The sequence below is a fragment of the Aspergillus homomorphus genome (assembly GCF_003184865.1).
Source record: "Aspergillus homomorphus CBS 101889 unplaced genomic scaffold BO97scaffold_26, whole genome shotgun sequence".
In the NCBI taxonomy this organism is placed as follows: Eukaryota; Fungi; Ascomycota; class Eurotiomycetes; order Eurotiales; family Aspergillaceae; genus Aspergillus; species Aspergillus homomorphus.
In genome coordinates this window covers 106837-125147 of record NW_020291912.1, presented here as the reverse complement: position 1 = coordinate 125147, position 18311 = coordinate 106837, and the positions used below count along the sequence as shown (strand labels likewise).

The 18311-nt window shown below is 51.9% G+C and overlaps 5 protein-coding genes across 5 annotated transcripts; 3 read left to right on the top strand and 2 right to left on the bottom strand.

Annotated features, from left to right (window-relative positions):
- On the bottom strand, nucleotides 1–2131 carry agd3 (putative extracellular serine-rich protein; the record flags this gene model as incomplete). Its single annotated transcript, XM_025697109.1, has 2 exons — nucleotides 1–267; nucleotides 326–2131. The coding sequence occupies 2 exons, from the start codon at nucleotides 2129–2131 to the stop codon at nucleotides 1–3; spliced, it is 2073 nt and encodes a 690-aa protein (XP_025549983.1).
- Nucleotides 2132–2649: 518 nt separating this feature from the next.
- Nucleotides 2650–3411, bottom strand: BO97DRAFT_114009 (uncharacterized protein). Its single transcript, XM_025689922.1, has 3 exons — nucleotides 3376–3411; nucleotides 3079–3210; nucleotides 2650–3014 (listed from the first exon to the last, which is right to left on the bottom strand). Exons 2-3 carry the CDS (start codon nucleotides 3131–3133, stop codon nucleotides 2803–2805), a joined length of 267 nt encoding a protein of 88 aa, XP_025549982.1. The 5' UTR covers nucleotides 3134–3210; nucleotides 3376–3411; the 3' UTR covers nucleotides 2650–2802.
- Nucleotides 3412–4589: 1178 nt separating this feature from the next.
- gtb3 (glycosyltransferase family 4 protein) lies at nucleotides 4590–14037 on the top strand. Its single transcript, XM_025698445.1, has 3 exons — nucleotides 4590–4989; nucleotides 5056–5145; nucleotides 5207–14037. The coding sequence occupies exons 1-3, from the start codon at nucleotides 4924–4926 to the stop codon at nucleotides 13685–13687; spliced, it is 8637 nt and encodes a 2878-aa protein (XP_025549981.1). The 5' UTR covers nucleotides 4590–4923; the 3' UTR covers nucleotides 13688–14037.
- A 273-nt stretch (nucleotides 14038–14310) lies between these two features.
- BO97DRAFT_348464 (uncharacterized protein) lies at nucleotides 14311–14756 on the top strand (the record flags this gene model as incomplete). Its single annotated transcript, XM_025691886.1, has 2 exons — nucleotides 14311–14423; nucleotides 14537–14756. 2 exons carry the CDS (start codon nucleotides 14311–14313, stop codon nucleotides 14754–14756), a joined length of 333 nt encoding a protein of 110 aa, XP_025549980.1.
- An 884-nt stretch (nucleotides 14757–15640) lies between these two features.
- On the top strand, nucleotides 15641–17857 carry BO97DRAFT_348493 (putative phosphoinositide-specific phospholipase C; the record flags this gene model as incomplete). The annotated part of the gene is made up of 4 exons (XM_025691888.1): nucleotides 15641–16039; nucleotides 16125–16977; nucleotides 17038–17638; nucleotides 17692–17857. The coding sequence occupies 4 exons, from the start codon at nucleotides 15641–15643 to the stop codon at nucleotides 17855–17857; spliced, it is 2019 nt and encodes a 672-aa protein (XP_025549979.1).
- Between the last annotated feature and the right edge of the window lie 454 nt (nucleotides 17858–18311).

Genomic DNA, 18311 nt, shown 5'->3' with positions numbered 1-18311 from the left:
TTACAGCGCCATCGGGGTGGAGAGAGTGAAGGTCACCGGCGAGCCCGAGAGCTTCACCCACACAGTCAGCGGGTCGCTGCCCAGCTGCTCCGTGGTGAATCCCTGCGTGCTGGTGGGCGCAACGGGGAAGGTGACGGGAATGGGCTCGCTGCACGTGTTGCCGGAGGCGGACACGGTCACGGCCGTGATCTTCTTGTTCGAGATCGCGTAACTCATAGAGTAGCCGCACTTGTCGCGGTTGTAACGAGCGAGGAAGCCAGCAGACATCTAGAGGAACTAGTTAGTCGTTGTACTAAAGTAACAATGGGGCAAGAGCTTGACTCACATCCTGGTGCTTCAGAGTAACAAGGGGCCAGTCGACCAAGCGCACGAATTCCTGCACCACGGTCTCAACCCAAGCCTGGAAGATGGAGTACTTCGCCGTCACGCCGTTGACAGTGATGGCGGTCACGTCCGCGTTGCGAAGGTTGGCCTGGTGAAACATGTAGGGGTCGTGGTAAAGACCGAACAGGTGACGCATGGTGTCCGCCTCCTCAACTGCCAGCAGAGTGTTGAAGTCGCCGCTACCAGCAGAGGTATCAATCCATTCCTGCACAGTGCAAGCCGGGGTGTCGCAGTTGTAGTAGATACGGGTAGCCCAGCGCGGGTTGACCTGCATACCGGCGAAGCCATTTGCGGCAATGGTGGTGAAGTACGGCCACATCGCGTTCTCAGTGTTGAGGAGCACCGGGCGGGTGTTGTCACCGACACAGTTGGTGATGCCGTTGTCCCACCAAGCCTGAAGAGCATCGCCGTTGTGCAGTCCGGTGATGGCTGGGGGGATGATACCGTTCGAGGTGAAGTGCTGGGCAGCATCAATGCCGACCTGCTTGAGCCAGGCCTGGTTGAAGGAGATCTCCTTGAAGACATCAGAGTAGGTCGAGTTGTTCTGCTCCTCGTGGGTGAAAGTGTGGGAGATGTGGCCCCAGGCATTCAAGTTGGCAGAAGTGGTCCACCAGTTCAAAAGGGAATCAAGCTTAGTGCAGGCGCTCGTCCAGTCATACTTGGTTGGGGTGGAGGGCCAGAGATCGGTACCGGTCCCCAGAGGCTTCTGAAACTCCAAGGGAGTGTCAGGGGGGGAGTCATATTCGATACCACCGCCTTTGCAGGCATCATAACCGGCATCACCAGTGTTGGCGGAAGCCTCGATGTTGCCATTGCCGTTGTGACCAACCTCGACATAGTAGTTGCTACCAGCGTTCATCTTGGCGTTGATCTGGGTCACCCAGCTGGTGATGCCCTCCAAGTCCGAGGCGGTAATACGGAAGGTGGTTCCATTGGGATAGTAGATGTCCGTCTCAAGGAACATGTCATCGATCTGAGTGTTCAAGTTGACACGACGGTATCCAGCATAGAGACCGCGTGTAAGCCAGGCAATCCAAGCGTGCTGCAAGTAGTTGGAGGTAGCACTCCAGGTCGTATCGAAGGAAATGAAGAATGCCATTTGTTCACGGCCAGAGAAGTTGTTGATCACTGCAGCAGTCGTGTCACTGGACACGACTGAGTTGGAGGCAAACGAGGCAATCTGCTTGGTCGTTTCGGTGTCGCTGATGGTGGCCGGGTAGTGCCAAAGACCACTGGTGCTGACACCAGCACCCGTCTTCAGGCCCGAAGTGGGAAAGTCGCTGATATCGGAAAACGAAACCAATTGTTCCACACCGGTGTCACAGCACCCGCCTCCAACGGCACTGGCACCATAGTTGGGCCCCGGGTAGACGTCGTACTGTACCATGCGCACACCATACGCCAACTGGTAGGCATACAGTTGGTTCCACTGGTCGGTAGTCAACGCACTCTGGAAGCCCGCGCTGCCATAGTCGTAGCTGACCTCGCTGGCAACGACAATACCTCCGAAGTTTCCTCCGGTGGTAGTGTTGAGTGCGGGCAGGCTGGTTCCCGACTGCGGAACCAGAAGGGTGGTGAAGGGAATGCCATAGGCGTTAAGTCCAGAGGACGCAACATTGGCCGAGGCAGTGTCTCGGGCGATAACCAGGATATTGGCTGCGACAGACCCCGCACTAACTGCCGCGATAGAGGCGGAGACGGAGGCCGAGGCAGACGGAGCCGCCACAATGCTCGAGCTGAGAGACATGGTGGTGGATGCGTCGACTGACACGACGGAGGAAGAAGAAGAAGAAGAAGAAGAAGAAGAGAAGGAGGAAAGAGAGGACGAGGGAAGCGAAGCAACGATTGTATCGGTCGAACTGAACGAAGTGACCAAAGTAGTGGGTGCAGCAGTGGTAGCAGACGAAGCGAGAGAAGCCGTGGTAGTAAACGAATGAACAATTGAAGTAGTGCCAGGAACAATCGTTCCTGAAACTCCAATGGCGGAAGTTGTCAAAGGAGCTGCAGTGGATGAAATGACCGTCGCACCCTGATCAGGCCAAACACCTGGGGGAGTATGGCAGGTTATAAATCCGAAAAAACAACCCACATCGACCAGCCAGGACGGAATCATGATTGCAATGTAGTCTGATCAACCGATCCTGCGCAAATACAAAAAGGAATGGCAGCCCGACGAAGGCGAATAATAGCGAGTGACTGGGTGGACCTGGACTTCAGGACCCCTGGTGAGTCGTCAGCTGTAGACTAAAGATCAGCGCGGTTTGTGTTCTGCGGGCACAATCACATCCTGCCTGTGTGTTTATATTAGCTGCCCGGGGTGCCTGCTCCCCAGAGCTCGTGAAAAAAGCTTGATAGCCTATCGTTTCACGCCTCTTTCAGAGCCATACCCCTTAAGTCCGAAGCCGATGGTTCCACGATTCACTCAGATATGGCACACTTTGGTCTCCGATGGGTACTTGCAGCCCCGCTTTCCACAGAGTTAGGTCCCTGGATGGGAGGGGTCCCGACTCGAGCCAGAGGCGATGAATCAATTCTGACTTGTGGGTTCATCGTATCTGGGTCACCAAGTTGGCCATGGCATGCGTGGTGGAAATTGCCCTGAAACTTTTTCCGAGATGGATGGGGGGTACCTGACCTTGCCAATACCATTCGCTTAGCAAGCTCCATCCAACACCAAGTCACAGAGCAACTGACGAAGAGAGACGAGGAAAAAATAGACGAGCCCACCCTGAAGAGTCATGGGCCTCATAGTGAAAGAGTCTGGCCGTCAAACAAGAGGCTCGGCGCCGGAGGTAGATTTCCCTATTTAGCCCATACTGAGGAACGCTAAAGCACCAGTTAGCATCAATTCGCCATCAGGCTCCCAAAATAGAGAGAATCTTCAGAGCCTGGAAGCTAAGGAAGGAAGAGGAGGGGGGGGGGTAGGAGGGGACCAAAGGAATGGAGACCATGAAGATTTGGGTTGCTGGTGTGGGGAAGATGATAAAGGACCTTTCCATGAGCCGACATACTATAGTAGTATGAGATCGACTAACCGAGAGTCGATGATGAGAAAGACTGTTCAGTGGGTGAGGGAGGGGGAAAGGAACAGCTGATACGAGAGGAGAGTCTCGTAATACGAGACTCTGTGACAGTGGAGTATTTTTGTAAAAGTATGCTGATGACAGTACCGTATTTGTGGTAGCATCCCAATACAAGGCTGTTATGTACGTTACTTATTGAAGGTACTGATACCGCACTAACCCTGTTCGAGTAGCCGCATCATCTCCCGATATTCTCCACCAAAATCATCCAGTCCTTTTCTTTTTTTTTTTTTTTTTTCCCGCCTTCTTTTCCACTTTTGCTTTTTTGGTTCATCCAGTATCTTTTCCCCCTTCAGTCTACTGTACAGTAGACAAACCGGCTGGTTGTCTCTGCAATACCCACCACTACTTCGAACGCAAGGAAGAACACTGGCTGGCAGACTTTGAAAATTTCTCAATGGACCAATGGAATATGCGACAAATCTCCACCGCACTGTCAGTACCGGCCCCCAGTGGTGCAACAATCGCCATGGCCATCATGGATGCATCAACAACGACCTCTGTGTGTGTGTGCTTGTGCTGCGCGTTCCCCTCCTTCCCCCCCCCCATCTCCCCACTCTGGTAGAAAGACAGAGAGAGTAGTCAATCTCTGCCATTGATGGTACCGTTCCATTTGCCTCTCGACTCTTCAATTTTGGTTTGGATCAGACGAAAGAGCTGATGGGTGCCACGCTATCGGGTAGACCCCATCGCCATCCCCATGGCATGGCATGGCAATCACTCCGAGACCATCTCGTCTCTTACTCGATACGGAGCTGTCGCTTTCACCCTCAAACAGACCTAATCTTTTAGCGCCGAACTAAATCAAGAGACTTTAAACACGCTTTGCTATTTCGGTCATCCTTGAGGCCGAAGCTGCGTTGGGCGCCACCGGTCCTGATTGCATCAGACCAAGGTGGCCCCCGATCAGATACCACCAACACAATCCTCTAATCAGACTAATTCGAGTAAAAATATCTGGAACTGACATCGTGCAGCGGCTGACCTAACATCCTGCCTCCTGCTCAGTCATCGAGTCAGACATACAGGAGAGGCTGGCTGTCGGCTGCTCGATCACGCTTCTCAGATCTTTTCCCGCCTCTATACCTGGGCTTTCATTTATTCTTATTTTTCCTGCTCGCATTTTCTCCTCGCATTTTGCTTTTTTAGCCTTTTGGCCACCGTTTGTTCGACTCTTTCAGACCTCTTTTCTTACTCATAAGTTCTTGCCATTCGTTTATATTTACAAAAGTAACCGTCTCTTATTCCTTCGCTTCTTCCCTGGTCGAGACTGGGTGCTCCCACGCCACAAACACAGAGACATTCAACCATGACTTAGTGCATGACGTTCTCCTCCGCCGAATATACGAATCTATATTCTTAATAGTAATCGCATCCGCTCGCTGCTCTACTCTGTTCATCATACATGTCCCTCGTTACCACGCACTTATTGCGGACGCCTTAATCTTTAATCGAGATGGCAGAGATCCTCAACGTCTCACCCGTCGGGTGGGCTGGGATGAAGAACCACTGGTGGCAGTTTGTATGTAAACTGTGTGCACCGGATTCTCGGTAAAGCTTGGGGATATTTCTCACTGATTTATCATAGGTCTTGATTGGCATCTTGCTGGCAAGTGTGACCTGTGGATGTCTCTATCTCACATACTCCGGCTCCAACAGATTCATCAAATGGTATAAGGTAGGACTGATTCGCAAGCTCGCATCATCCACGAAGAGCTCTGATCTAACACAGTCTCTAGTCGCGGCCCCGCAAAGAGGCGGTACCGGCCAATATAGCCCAGCAGCTGGACAAGCTTTCCAACCAACCGCTTACCCTGACCACTGCGCATCAAAGCAAACAGAAGCCGTCTTCTGTGGGCGTCTATCTGGGGTCTTTCCCCAGTCCGCTTACTAAGACTCACCGTCGAATGCTCGATCGCTGGGACCTTGCTATTGTGGACCCCTCGAAACCTGGTGTAATATCTGGAATCTCGCAGATGCAAGGCAAGCAGTTCATCGGTAGACTTGACCTCACGCTGCTGCTTAACCAAGAGACTACGTCAACTGCCATCGAAAAGATCGGTAATGTCTTGGCTTCAAGCTTTCACCAAACGGTTTTTAGTGGGATTCTGCTTGCGAACTGGGAAGACAAGTTCACGCCCACAGTACTAGTGAAATTGGCCGAGGCAATCAACAATCTTGGCCTGGCCGTATATCTGGAGACAGCCCCGCCAAAATTCCTCCAAGACCGTGATGTTCTGCAGACTGCTGCTATCTCAGGACTTGTCATCAAGAATGCGAGCATTCTTCCTGACGGCCAGAAGCGTGACTACTTCCAACTCGACAATCTACACCCAACTATCAAAGCATTCGTCTCCGAGGCTTGTATGCGTGATTTTTTGGTTATAGCTTGGGAGACCATTGACGACAATGCCATTCTCTCCAATGCCGTTATCCAAAGATCGATGCAGTGGTGCAACTTCTACAGTGCAATTCCGTGGATAGGCCGCACATCTGCGCTCGAGAACGCTGCTCTCAATGTCAAGATCTTGGAGCCTCTTTCCTCTTTTGGATGGTTGAAAGACGCTGAAATCATGAAGGCCCATGACCGCTGGCGCACAAATCTCCACATCGAGCGCGAATCTATTCCCAATAACTCCTGGGCTTCTTTAGTTTCGTTTTTCCCTACCTTGAAGAGACTTCTTGCATCGTCAGAATACCAGTCACAACTTAGCGCCAAGTCGGCACGCTCTCTCTGCGAACCTCCAGAGTGGGTTGCGCAAGTCAAGTCCCAAGGTAGCCCGTTGTCAATCTCCATGGCTGGCGCTGAGTTCAAGGAGCTAGGATGCTTTCCTCTAGGATCTGAGACCACACCCTTGGCTTTCGCTGAGATTCTGCAATCTCAGCAACGACTGAAGTCGCATAACCTGCTCCACCCCGTTCCTACAGCGAAACTTCAAAGCATGGGAGTTCTTCTTAGGCAGTTCCATGACAATTTGACCTCCTGTGACTGGAGCCCATCTGAACAGCTCGCAGCAGCGATCAAGCAACTTGCGACATTCGCCTCCACCGACCAATTGCGAGTGTATCTCGGATTAGACTCGGGTCTTCGCAAGAGTACCGAAGTCCGATTCTGGGGCGTGTATCAGATGGATGCGGATGGTATCGATATCTTCTTGTCCAAGAATGCTCATGGGCTAATGGGTACCGTCCTACACACGTTTCTATCGGCAAAAGGGTTTCCGCGCCATATCTGCTTCGAGGCAGAAACCGCTCTAGCAGAATGGTCAAAGGACCTGGTCGAGGGCGTCGGTCTACCCCGTCGCATCGTACAGGATATTGACGCCTTGAGTCCAGAAGAGCGTCTCCTTTTGTTGCAGCATCTGTCTCTGACTGACGCTGCGAGTAAGATGTCTGAAGAGATTTGCGCTTATATCCGCAGGCAACTCATCGACATGCCTTCCCTGACCCAACTCAAGGAGTTAAATACTACTGCTTACCTTGAGGGATCGGCTACTCCTGAAATGGTGGTCGATACCCGTCTCACCTGGTATAAAGAGCAGGGCTGTCGATTCCCCTCGGCTGCTCTCTGTCTCGAGTTGTTCAACGAGGCTGAATCTGTCTTCACTAACATTCTGCGAGAACGAAGAGAGCAAGATCTTGCTCAAATTTCCCAGGCACTGTGCCAGCTCGTTCAAGGCTCCTCTATTGATGCTCACACGGACATGATGGTTCTCTCTCTGTTCTGCGCAGCAAGGAAGGGTGCCTTGGATGAAATCTATACAGAAGTCACCGACCGAAACCCGCTCTTCAACAATCAGTCCGACCAAGCCGCTGCTTTCGCCGAATCCTTTGCCCTTGGATCTCGTTGCGAGGCCTACTTTGACCTGGTTCCCAGTGCTTTCGGAAAGCTGCTGTCAAATCGTTTCCGCAAGAGTTACACAAACGAGAAACTGCCCAGTTGGATCAATGGTGCTCCTGATATGGCTACGTCGTACGCTGGCGCACAAATCGATGTCAACCCAGCTCACAAGGTCAAGCCCATGCGTGGCTACCAGCGTTTCACGTTCCTCAGTGTCTTTGCTTTCCCTGCGCTGATTGATATCATCTTGCTCACTATCATCGGACGCGGGCTGTACCTCTCTGCTTTCATGACTTATGACGAGCAGCAGAGCGCTACCATCGCCTTGATGATCTCGCTTCTGCTGTCTGGTGCTATTGGAACTTGGATCGCTTGTGGAGGTCCCTATTATCTGATCTCAATGGCATTCGCTGCCGCTAACATGTTTGTTCTCATCCGACTGATTGCGGGAATCGCCTTCACAGTTGCCGGAGGTCTCATCGGGTTTATTGCCATCTCTGCCACGGAGAGCGCACGGGCGGGAATCATCTTTTACTTGTATTTGATTGCATTGACCATCTACTTTTCCTCCTTCGCTTCCCTCGCCAGCTTCAGCTATCCTGGGTCGACTTTCCTATCAGGCCGCAAAATCATCTTTGCGTGTGTTCCCATCCTGTTCATCTCGCCTATCGTTACAACTTTCACGGGTCACGATTCAGCCATCTACCTCGCAGTGATCTATGTCTTCATCATTGTCCTACTCTTTGGTCTACGATCCATTGCTTCCAAGTGGGTCACTTGGTACCAAAGCTTGAGAAGGACTGATGACACAGAAATTCGCAAATGGTACATTGCCACCTATGGCAATAACGATGAGAAGGTCTTCGGAAACCTCAGCGATCCCGCTGTTTTGAAGCTGTCCAGAGAGGCACTCCTAAGGGACGTCATGGCGGAAAAAAACCGCCGCTTCTATACCAAACCCACAACAGATAAACTGGTTCTTGAGCTAGCTAGGGACTGGGATGCCACCAACTTCCTCCTGGACTGGTACTGCAGATATGCGGATGTGCCCAGGCCGATTCCTTTCAGCTCTTCTTGGAACATTCAAACCAAAGTCGGTCTGGATGTGCTCAGAAACTCCCAGAAGGGAATTCGGTTGCACAATGCTTTCATCCAGTGGCGGCAATCTAGCAGAGAAATTGGCTGCGGTGTCCTCTATTTCATCGTGGCTCTCCTGGATAAGTGGGTGCAGCTTTTGTCTGGTGGCCACGGCGTCGGTTTGTTGTCCGCTGCCGTTACGGATTCCCAGAGAATGGCTGTAGGATTCGGCCTAGCATATTATCTTATTGGAGCTGTTCTCATTGACACCAAGGCTCAAGAGCTGCACGACCTCGTTGGTCAGCACTCAGCTGTAGCCGTCCATATGTCAAAGGATATCCGCGTGGCACAAAAACGGGACGTGCGCTTTAAGAGGAAGATCTATTGGAAAACCCTGTTCAAGTTCCTCATGTGGCATGTGTGGAGTCTTGCTCTTGCTACAGCTCTACTATGGACCTTCCAGTCTACCATCGAAGCTATGATCATGTTCTGTGCCTATGTTCTGGCTTACACTGGGTTGCTCTGGTACCAATATACCAAGATTTTCTCTGGTCCTCACGCCTTCAAGACCCTTCTCATCGGATGTGGTGTCGGCTTGACCGTTGGTATCGCCCTCAGGGTTCACTTGCCGGGTTTTCTCTACTCTCAGGTCATTGGGCTTGGCTCGGCCACTTGGATTGTCGCTTTCCTCTCCCTTTTCTCTGCCAAGATGGGCATGCCTAAGAAGGTCGACTCGCCTGTCGAACTCGGCAAGACGTTCCATGCGTACACGGCTCCATGGGCCGACCCCGAGTGGTCTCAGCAAGAATTGCAAACCTTCTACGAAAGAATCGCGCAAATACCTTCGGACGCACGCTTGAAGCTGGGTCCACAAAACCACCCTGGTGTCGAAGTCAAGGAAATTCTGCTTTCTCGCAGAAAGGAGGTCAGAATCGAGGAAGCTTTTCCTAGGGCAGAGGAGCTTATCAATCTGGCCCTCGGAGCGTGGGGAAAGGGAGACATTACTGTGGAGCTTGTCCCTTTGGGGTCACTTGGCCCTGGTATCCACGCACTCAGCTGCAGCACAACGACACACCTAAGTATTGCCATTGGTGTTGGACGTGGATTGGACCAGCGCATCGATGTCAGTGCCAATTGTCAGGTCATTGCCGAGACATTGCTCCACGCTGTCGCGGAGTCCATGCTGCACGTCCCCCACGAGTATGCTATCCTGTCCGAGTCTCTTGTCACGGCGGGTGTGACTGAAACCATGGCTCGCCAACTGCGAGCAGAACCTAACACCTCAGCTGTGATTCGCTGGGCTAAGAAGGAACTACTCAAACATTTGTGCCTCGGATTTGAATGTGATGCCCACTGGGAGAAGTTACCCAAAGATATCAGGAACTCTCTCTTGAACCGCTGCCTTGGTCAACCCGGGCAGCTGTCAAGTGAGGACCGGAAATGGCTCGAGGAACGCCTTTGTCGGTTCGACACGAACGATCTTGACGTTCACGTAGCGCGCTGCAATCTTGGGGCTGCTACAGCTGTCAGCATCCTCGATTATGCACACTACGGCACGGGTGAAGCCGTTGTATTCCAGGACCCAGAGACACCGGACTACATTCCTTATGTGTCCAAGAAGCTTCCCGCAATTGTTCATCTCTTTACAAAGACTTGGTACTCGTTTTATTACTCGCTAGCAGCCACTATCAAGTTCATCGTCGTTGCTCTTATCGCTGAACCTGAATTTCAACGGGAGTTCGATCATGTCATGAGTCATCGTCACGCTATCATCCGTGTGCCGGTCACCCTGGCATTGAGCTCGCTTTGGTCATATTCTAGGATCGTGCAGAACCTGGGTCTCTCGTTCTTCTTATTCTACGGCCGCAGCAATGTGAAGCAGCTCTGGAATGAAACCAAGGGAATGACTATCAGTATCAAGAAGAGCCGTTTTGTGATTCAGAGTCTGGATGGAACATTCTCTGCTTTCAAGCACGATGAAGCCGATGGGGGTTTCAAGATCTACTACTATGCGGGACAGCACAAGACAGAGCCGGAAGGAACGAAAAGTCTCAGCTATGTCTGCGTCTACTCCAAGGACATGTTGCTTATGGTGAGACAGGAGTTTAAGGGTGGAAAGGTGATCAACGAGTACCATTATGATTATCGTGCCCCATCCAAGAAGGGTTTCTCATTGTCTAAGCTTTCTTCCGCCAAAATTCCGATGGGCCGACGTTGTGTTCGCGGAGAAAATCACCTACAGAGCGTGCAGTATAACAAGAAGGGTCTCATCGAAGCAGGATCTTACATGAAGGATGGTAACCTCATTCGCTTCAAGTATCACTACCGCAAGAACCCTCGGTTTGGAGACGAGCTACTTCGAGCCGAGTTTGCTCTCTCGCACATCACATGCACTGTCTCTTGGTGCGCACCTCCTCTTCGTCATCCCCAGAAGGTCGATCGCTGGATACCCCATTCCAAGGTGACAGAAGCGTCTTTCGTTCAAGGCGCAGACGTCTATGAGTCTCGCTGGCTATACGATCACAAGTTCCATCCCACGATCTTCACCACTCTCAATGGACAAAAGATACAGACCCCGCCAATGATCGAGCACGATTACCTCGCTGTTCTTGCGAAGCCTCGCTACACGAGCTTTGTGCATGACAACCCTCTCTTGTATTGCGACAGCCTTAGCTCAAGTATCTTCACCCGGTTCTTCGGCTTGACAACAAAACGCTTCCCTGTGTCTACCTCTCGTGCACGTTCGTTGATCTGGAAGGCTTGGAAGGACCGTGTGGACTTCGATGGCATTATTGTCCGGTGGATGGACGAACGACTTCTGAGAAGAGACAAGACACTTACACCCTACTGGCGCAGTAGAGATCGCGGCAATCTTGCCGCGGCCAAGAAGTACCTGGATTTACGTGCCGATACCATCACGGCCAGTGCCGATCTGGATGACAACATTTCCAGCTGGACTCCACTAGCCGTCAAGATTAGTGACTTGTTCAATTTTGGGCCAGGTGGTGATGCTGTTGTCAACACAAGATCCAAGGACTTCGGCTCTGATACCGAGAAGTCACTGCACGTCATGGCTGCTGATACCGGTACCTGGCCAAACGAAGGAGGTGGTGTTTCTGCATGCCGCCGTGATATGATCAACTCTCTGCGAACCATCAAATGGCACATGATCTGTGAGGCTGCGAACGACTTCGGTGTTCCTAAGCATCAGACAGAGCAGAACATTCTGTCTCTCAAAGTGGTTCCTCTCTGGGGTCTCGATTTCCTCACACCCACGCATGGTCTATTCAAGAACAAGCTTGATTCCGAAGTAGAGAACGTTACTTCCGCCAGCGAGATGGATATCAAGATGAACTTCATCCCAATCCTGACAGCCTTGGTGAAAGGCGCCCGCGCTGTTCGCCTGTCCAAGGCTGATATCCAGCAGGCAACTAGAGCCTTGGTGAACCTCAACACCTACTTCCAGGACTCGCGCCATTGGACTCAGATCTGGAACAGTGAGATTGTCAAGGAAAGTTGGCGCGATCTCTGGCTTACTCAGGAGATGCCCAACGCTACCCCTTCGTCTGAATGGTACGAAACTGAGCTTCCCACCTTAGCGTCTCTTGACATAGCTCTGGAACTCTGGTATCGGTATCTGTTTATCTTCTCCATCCCGATTCCCGAGAAGATCCCCAACGTGTTCCAGGCATCACATCACAGCGTGAGTGCGTCCTACGGAGTCGTGTGCAAGATCAAGAGAAACTGTACATTGCAAATTTGGGATCATGCCATCAGCTGGCGTGAGACGAACCTCTGTCTCTCCTCTGCCCTCTGCAAGCTTTCACCTTTTGTTCGCAATTGTCTCTTGGGCTTGATGCGAGTCACGTCTGTTCTCACGCTGCACCATGCCGATATCATCCTGCCATGTGCCGACTTCTTCAACCCAGGCTGGGAAGTTGAGATTGGCACCTGTCAAGGCACCATTGAACACCGCAATGTCTTCCGTCGCAAGGTCGATCCCGTCGTCAATGGTATCACCGACATGCAGAAGTTCGCTCCTGTGAAGGAGATCAAATCGCAGCGCCCTACAGTCACCATGCTGTCGCACGTTTGGTATGCCAAGGACATCAAGACAGCGCTTCTTGCCGCCGATATCATCATCAACCAATGGAAATTCGATGACTACCATCTTGACATTTACGGAGCCATCGACAAGGCCCCAACATACTCCACAGAATGTCAAGAAATCATTGCTTCCAAGGGTCTCCGTGGCAGAGTCACTCTGCGTGGTAGTGCTGACCCAATGAAGGTGCTGGAAAACACTTGGCTCTTCCTGAACTCGTCTCTGTCTGAAGGTCTACCACTGGCGCTGGGAGAAGCTGCGCTTACTGGTGCGCCTGTTGTCTGTACCGATGTCGGAGCGTCCCTTCGTGTGTTGAGTGATCCTGATGACTTCTCCCGCTTCAGCGCTGTGGTTGCTCCCAACGATGCCTTGGCACTCGCTCGAGCGCAGATCACGATGCTTGGACTTCTTGGAGAATGGAGTCAGTATGCTGACGACACCGAGCCAGCTCCAGTCCTGACATCTTCGCCTACTCCCGAGGACGTTGCCAAGATCACGCGTCGCATGTATGAAAAGAGTGAGCACCGCCGCAAGTTGGGTATGATGACCCGCAAGATCGTGCAGAAGTCGTTCAGCGGTGATCGATACCTTCGCGAGCACGAGCAGATGCTCTGGATTGGAAAGTCTGCTAAGATCATGGCCAATCGCCCTAACGCCGCTCTCAGCGAGCCCGCCGATGTTGCCACCGCTCTACAGCAGACTATGACCATTGATGAAGAAGTGATCACCATCCCACGCAGTGCTGTCAACTCCTGGCGCTCCTCAGCCGCTTCGGGCGTGTCAAGCTTCTACAGCTCTGTTTCCAACTTCCCTATGCTCAATGCCAACCAGCGCCCTTCGTCAATCCGCTCCAGCTTCAGCAATGCTTCCACCGACGCCAGCTCGTTCCTTCCTCTCCCGAGCAATGCCTCTCTGCCTGTCTTTGCGCCCCGCCAAACCCTCTCTTTCTCCGGTCTCACGGGTAACAAGTCGTCCACCGGTCACCTTTCCCCGACCGGCCGGCGCTCCCCCGTGCTCAATCGGAGCGGGCATCGCTCTCGCTCGCACTCGCTTTCTACTGCTGGTCGGGAGCAGCTGCGGGGGCTTCAGCGCGAGGACCTACGGCAATACCGTAACTCGGACGTGAGTCTGGTGATGCGAGACGAGTTTCTCCAATCCAGCTACTTCCGAGGTCAAGACGGTGGCAACAATGTCTGATTGACTGCTACTTCCTCTTATTCCTTACCGCTGCCAAGTCGAGCCCATACCCCCTTTTCCCCTAGCTCGATGCACACTTCTCAACCTGTCCATACCTCTTGATTTTCCACATATATTGGGATATCCCTGTTGTCTGTACTGTACATATTCTCGCGCATTACTGTTTCATGTTTTGTGACTGCATAGCTTCCGTATCACCAACCCCATACACGTTTCTCGCTTTTTAAAAAAACACACATTGCGATTCAGCCATACATGCTTGCACCCCATACCTCATTGTATAAAAATCGCACCCGATGGGGTAACAATTGCTGGAACGTCACTGTCGTTGATAGACTAAATATATCACCATTTTGAGGATGACTTGTTTCCGATCGAATATATCATAGATAGTAGAACGGCAAAATCAATGGACTGGACTGTTTCATCTGGTTTTGGTTCTCTCTCGACTGTAGTAGTTGGTATGGCAAACAACACGTGATGACGCAACACGTCATATTCCCCGCCCCATTCAGAAGAAGTCGAAGAATCAACCCTCCCAGTACACAAGCTCCATCCGAATCAGAAAACCTCCTTCGAAGATCAGAGACAAGTATAGGGATTCAAGAAAATCGACTACGAAAATGGCCACTCCCGGATCCGAAACCGAAACCTACCCCATCGGCAGCCGCAAAGAATGCGAGCGCATGGTTCGGGACTGGGGATTCGGCCATGTGTTCACCTGGTCGGATGGGAGGTACGTCTAACTACCTTATGATAGAGCTATCTATATCTACAATATCTATACCCCTCTGTTCTCTCACCTTCGCAAAAGAAAATGCTCTGGATTCAACTGATTGGAGTCAACAGTCATGCGCACTACCCACCGCATTCGCATTCCGGGTTGACGACACATCTGATCCTTCAGGGCAGTCTGACCATCACATATCCCGAGGATAACGCTGGGATTCACGGCGGAGAGGTCAAGAAGGAGACGTTTGGCGTGGGCGCGAGGTTGGACGTTCCAGCCGGGAAACTGCATGAGGTGTGGGTTGGGGAGGAGGGGTGTGAGTATGTTATTGGTGAATAGAGTTGGGACAGAGAGGTCTTTTCTGTACCCTTTTTGTGATCAGTGATGAATGAGTGATGATGTTAATGATGATGATGGTGATGGCAATGTTCTTGTGGGAACAGAATTCTTTTGCGATCTGATCTGATCTGATCTGCGACCAACCGGCCGGAACCACTTCGTTTCTTCACCGCTACTTCACCTTCACCAGCGGTAGATTCTTGCTGGCATGATCGCTGCAGGAAATGTCGAAAAAAGAATCAGGAGAGAAGAAAAGAAGAAAAAATTCTTTCTTGTCGCTGCAGATAGACAGACAGTGTCTTGGGCAGTCAGTCCTCCGATGCGATGCCCCGCACTCACTCCCGTATTACTCTCTGGCCAGGCAGCCTTACAGCGCTCCAGATGCCTGATCGATCTCGAGTGTACTTCGTCTCGCTGTTGCTGCTGTAATGCTGCTGCTACTTGGAGAGACCAAGCGAGACATCACGATGATCAGTCATTCACCATACTCATAATCAGATCATTTACTAGGGGAAAACACAATCCGTGGTCTCACAAAGCCAAGTCAACAAAAGGTTGAAACAACAGGCCGTCCCCACGCGGAGTGGAGAAACAAAAAACTCACGCGAACAAGCCAAAAAGACAGCATCGGAACCTTCTTCCACCAGCCAGCTTTATTCCAGTCATCATCCCCTTCTGCTGGGTTTGTCTTCAATCGTCCATCCGTCACTTCTCCTGTACCTCCCCCGCATTTCACATACGGTGGGTTATTTTTGGTGCATTCCGATCGGAGCTGCTTACAGTAGATCCCCCACCCACCGTCAACCACGGCCCGCAAACTTCAAACCCAGTCGGTGTGGACCAGGCTACAATCTAAGCTGAGACGACGAAATCGCGAAACAGATATGGAGGAGGTCACGAGACAGACCAGCAATGTCACTTTGGACTCATCCAAGTGTGCTACCAAAGCGGGAACTTCCTCCAGCTTCTCACCCCCAGTTCTCACATACCTCGATAAGATCTACTCGTCGTTGACTTCGCTATCCCAGCCGGATTTCCTGAGGGATATTCAACATGAGGCTTTTGTTCAAGATGCGGCCGGCAAGGTGGGCAGCGCGAATCCGCTCACATCGCCAGCTGAGTTTTACGCCTACATGGCTAGTCCGGCAGCCTCTGCGATGAAGCCGGCCGGCTCGCCCGATCTCTCCGCCCCAATAACGGACTACTATATCTCCTCGAGTCATAATACGTACTTGACGGGGAACCAGCTCTATAGTGATTCGGATGCCAGTGCTTATACCAATGTAGGTTGCTTCTTGACTGCTGCCGTTTCTCTTAGGCATATGACGTAGGACAAAGTGGACTAATCAGGCGGCTGATCTATGCTAGGTATTGCTTCGCGGAGGAAGATGTGTCGAGATCGACATCTGGGACGGAAAAAGCAGCTCCGAAAGCTCGCAGGACGAGGAGACCAGTAGCAGTAGCAGCAGCAGCAGTAGCGACTCGAGCTCTGACGAAGAAGCCACTAGACCCCAGATGCCCCGCCGTCGCAAATCAAAGATGGAGAGGCTCAGGAAAGCGACCGAGAGCCACCCACGTCTCCATGCCATTTCCGAGGAGATGGGAAAATTGGAGGGTTACCTGGGTCACCGTCGATCGCTTTCTGGGAGTAAGCGCCCGGAGACCGTAAAGACACCCGAAGAAACACCCCAGGTCCCGGCGCGTCCAGAGCCCCGGGTGCTTCACGGTCATACCCTGACCAAAGAGGCCAGTTTCCGAGATGTGTGCTATGCAATCCGTGATAGCGCGTTCGTGACCAGCGACCTGCCGGTCATCGTGAGCCTCGAGGTGCATGCTTGTCACGAGCAGCAGCACACGATGGTGGAGATCATGGAGGAGGCGTGGAAAGGTATGCTGATCGAAGTAACGCCCGAGATCGAAGCGACCAGGATGCCGCCTCCCCTGGCGGACCTGAAGAGGAAGATCCTCATCAAGGTGAAATATGTCGCGCCAACGGGCGAGGACAAGAACGAAGATCCGGAGGAAGAGGAGAAGAAAGTGTATCTGAAACATGTCCAAACTTTGAAACAGAAAGGCGACCTGTCGACACCCGCAAGCACAGCTCATGAGACACCCGAAGTTCCTGCTCCAGCGCCTCATAAAACGTCCAAAATCGTTCATGCTCTGAGCAAGCTGGCCGTCTTCACCAAAGGGTTCCACTTCAAGGACTTCACGCAGCCAGGTATATCCAAGCTGATCACATTGGTTAGTTAGAGTCGATCACTGACTTGGACCACTACAGAGGCCAAGGTACCGAGCCATGTATTCTCGCTCTCGGAGAATGCAGTACGCGAGGCCCATGTGAAAGACCCGAATGCGTTATTCGAGCATAACCGCCACTACTTCATGCGTGTCTATCCGAAAGGCCTACGGCTGGGCTCCTCAAATATGGACCCTGGATTCTTCTGGCGGCGTGGCGCCCAAATGGTGGCCCTGAACTGGCAAAATCTCGACAAGGGAATGATGCTCAACTCGGGGATGTTTGCAGGCGAGCCTGGGTGGGTTCTCAAGCCTCCGGGCTATCGGAGCACCGATGCAGACTCCGTCATCGTCCAGCGCCGACAGCTCGACCTTTCTATTGAGTTCATTGCCGGCCAAGATCTGCCCCTGCCGCCAGGACAGACGAACGAGAAGAAATTCCATCCCTATGTGTCGTGTATCCTTCATCTCGACACCCCCGAAGACGACTCCGGGGATTCAGCGAGCGATGACGAATCCGACTCCGAGAAGGCCGGCTACAAGCGAGCCACCAAGAGTGCCACGGGGTCGAATCCAGATTTTGAGGGCCAGAAGATCGAGTTTCCCCCGATCCCAAACGTAGTTGAGGATCTTAGCTATGTCAGGTTTGTGCTCTTTGGATCTTATCTTTAAGAATGTAGGCACTGATTATGGATAGGTTCAAAATCAAGGATGACGAATTCTTCCGTGATTCGCTTGCCGGATGGGCGTGCATACGTTTGAACCGACTCCAAGAGGGCTACCGACTCATTCATATATACGATCGCTCAGGAGCGGATACTGGTGGTGTTCTGTTGGTTCGGATCACCAAGACCATGAGTTGAACTGTGGATATGCAGTTCAATTTGCGTCAGGTTCGGAGATTTGAACAGGAATTATCCCTAGGCTGTGGAGTAGAAAGCGGTGCACACGCAAGGGCCTGCAGGCCATGAATTAGCCATGAGACTATTGATTCATATATCTCCGGGCTATCGAAAAGAAAAAGATGGCTTCTTAATGAATTCTCATCGAGCTTAGTCCTCGCTCGCGTCTTGTCCTAGATTCTTAGTGCAGTATTGCATTTCGCCGGAATTCTCAGAGCTGCCAGTTGGGCTCCTGTGCTATTTACTTCCAAGACATGGCATCAATGGCACAAATTTCGAATGGAGATCATATCAAAATACATTGAATATAAATCAAACCATGAAAGGGTGCCTTAAACCACACACAACCATATGACGTGGTGACCGACCGAGCGAACGAGCGGCCCCCCCCGGGACTTAACCGAAAAGCTGGGGT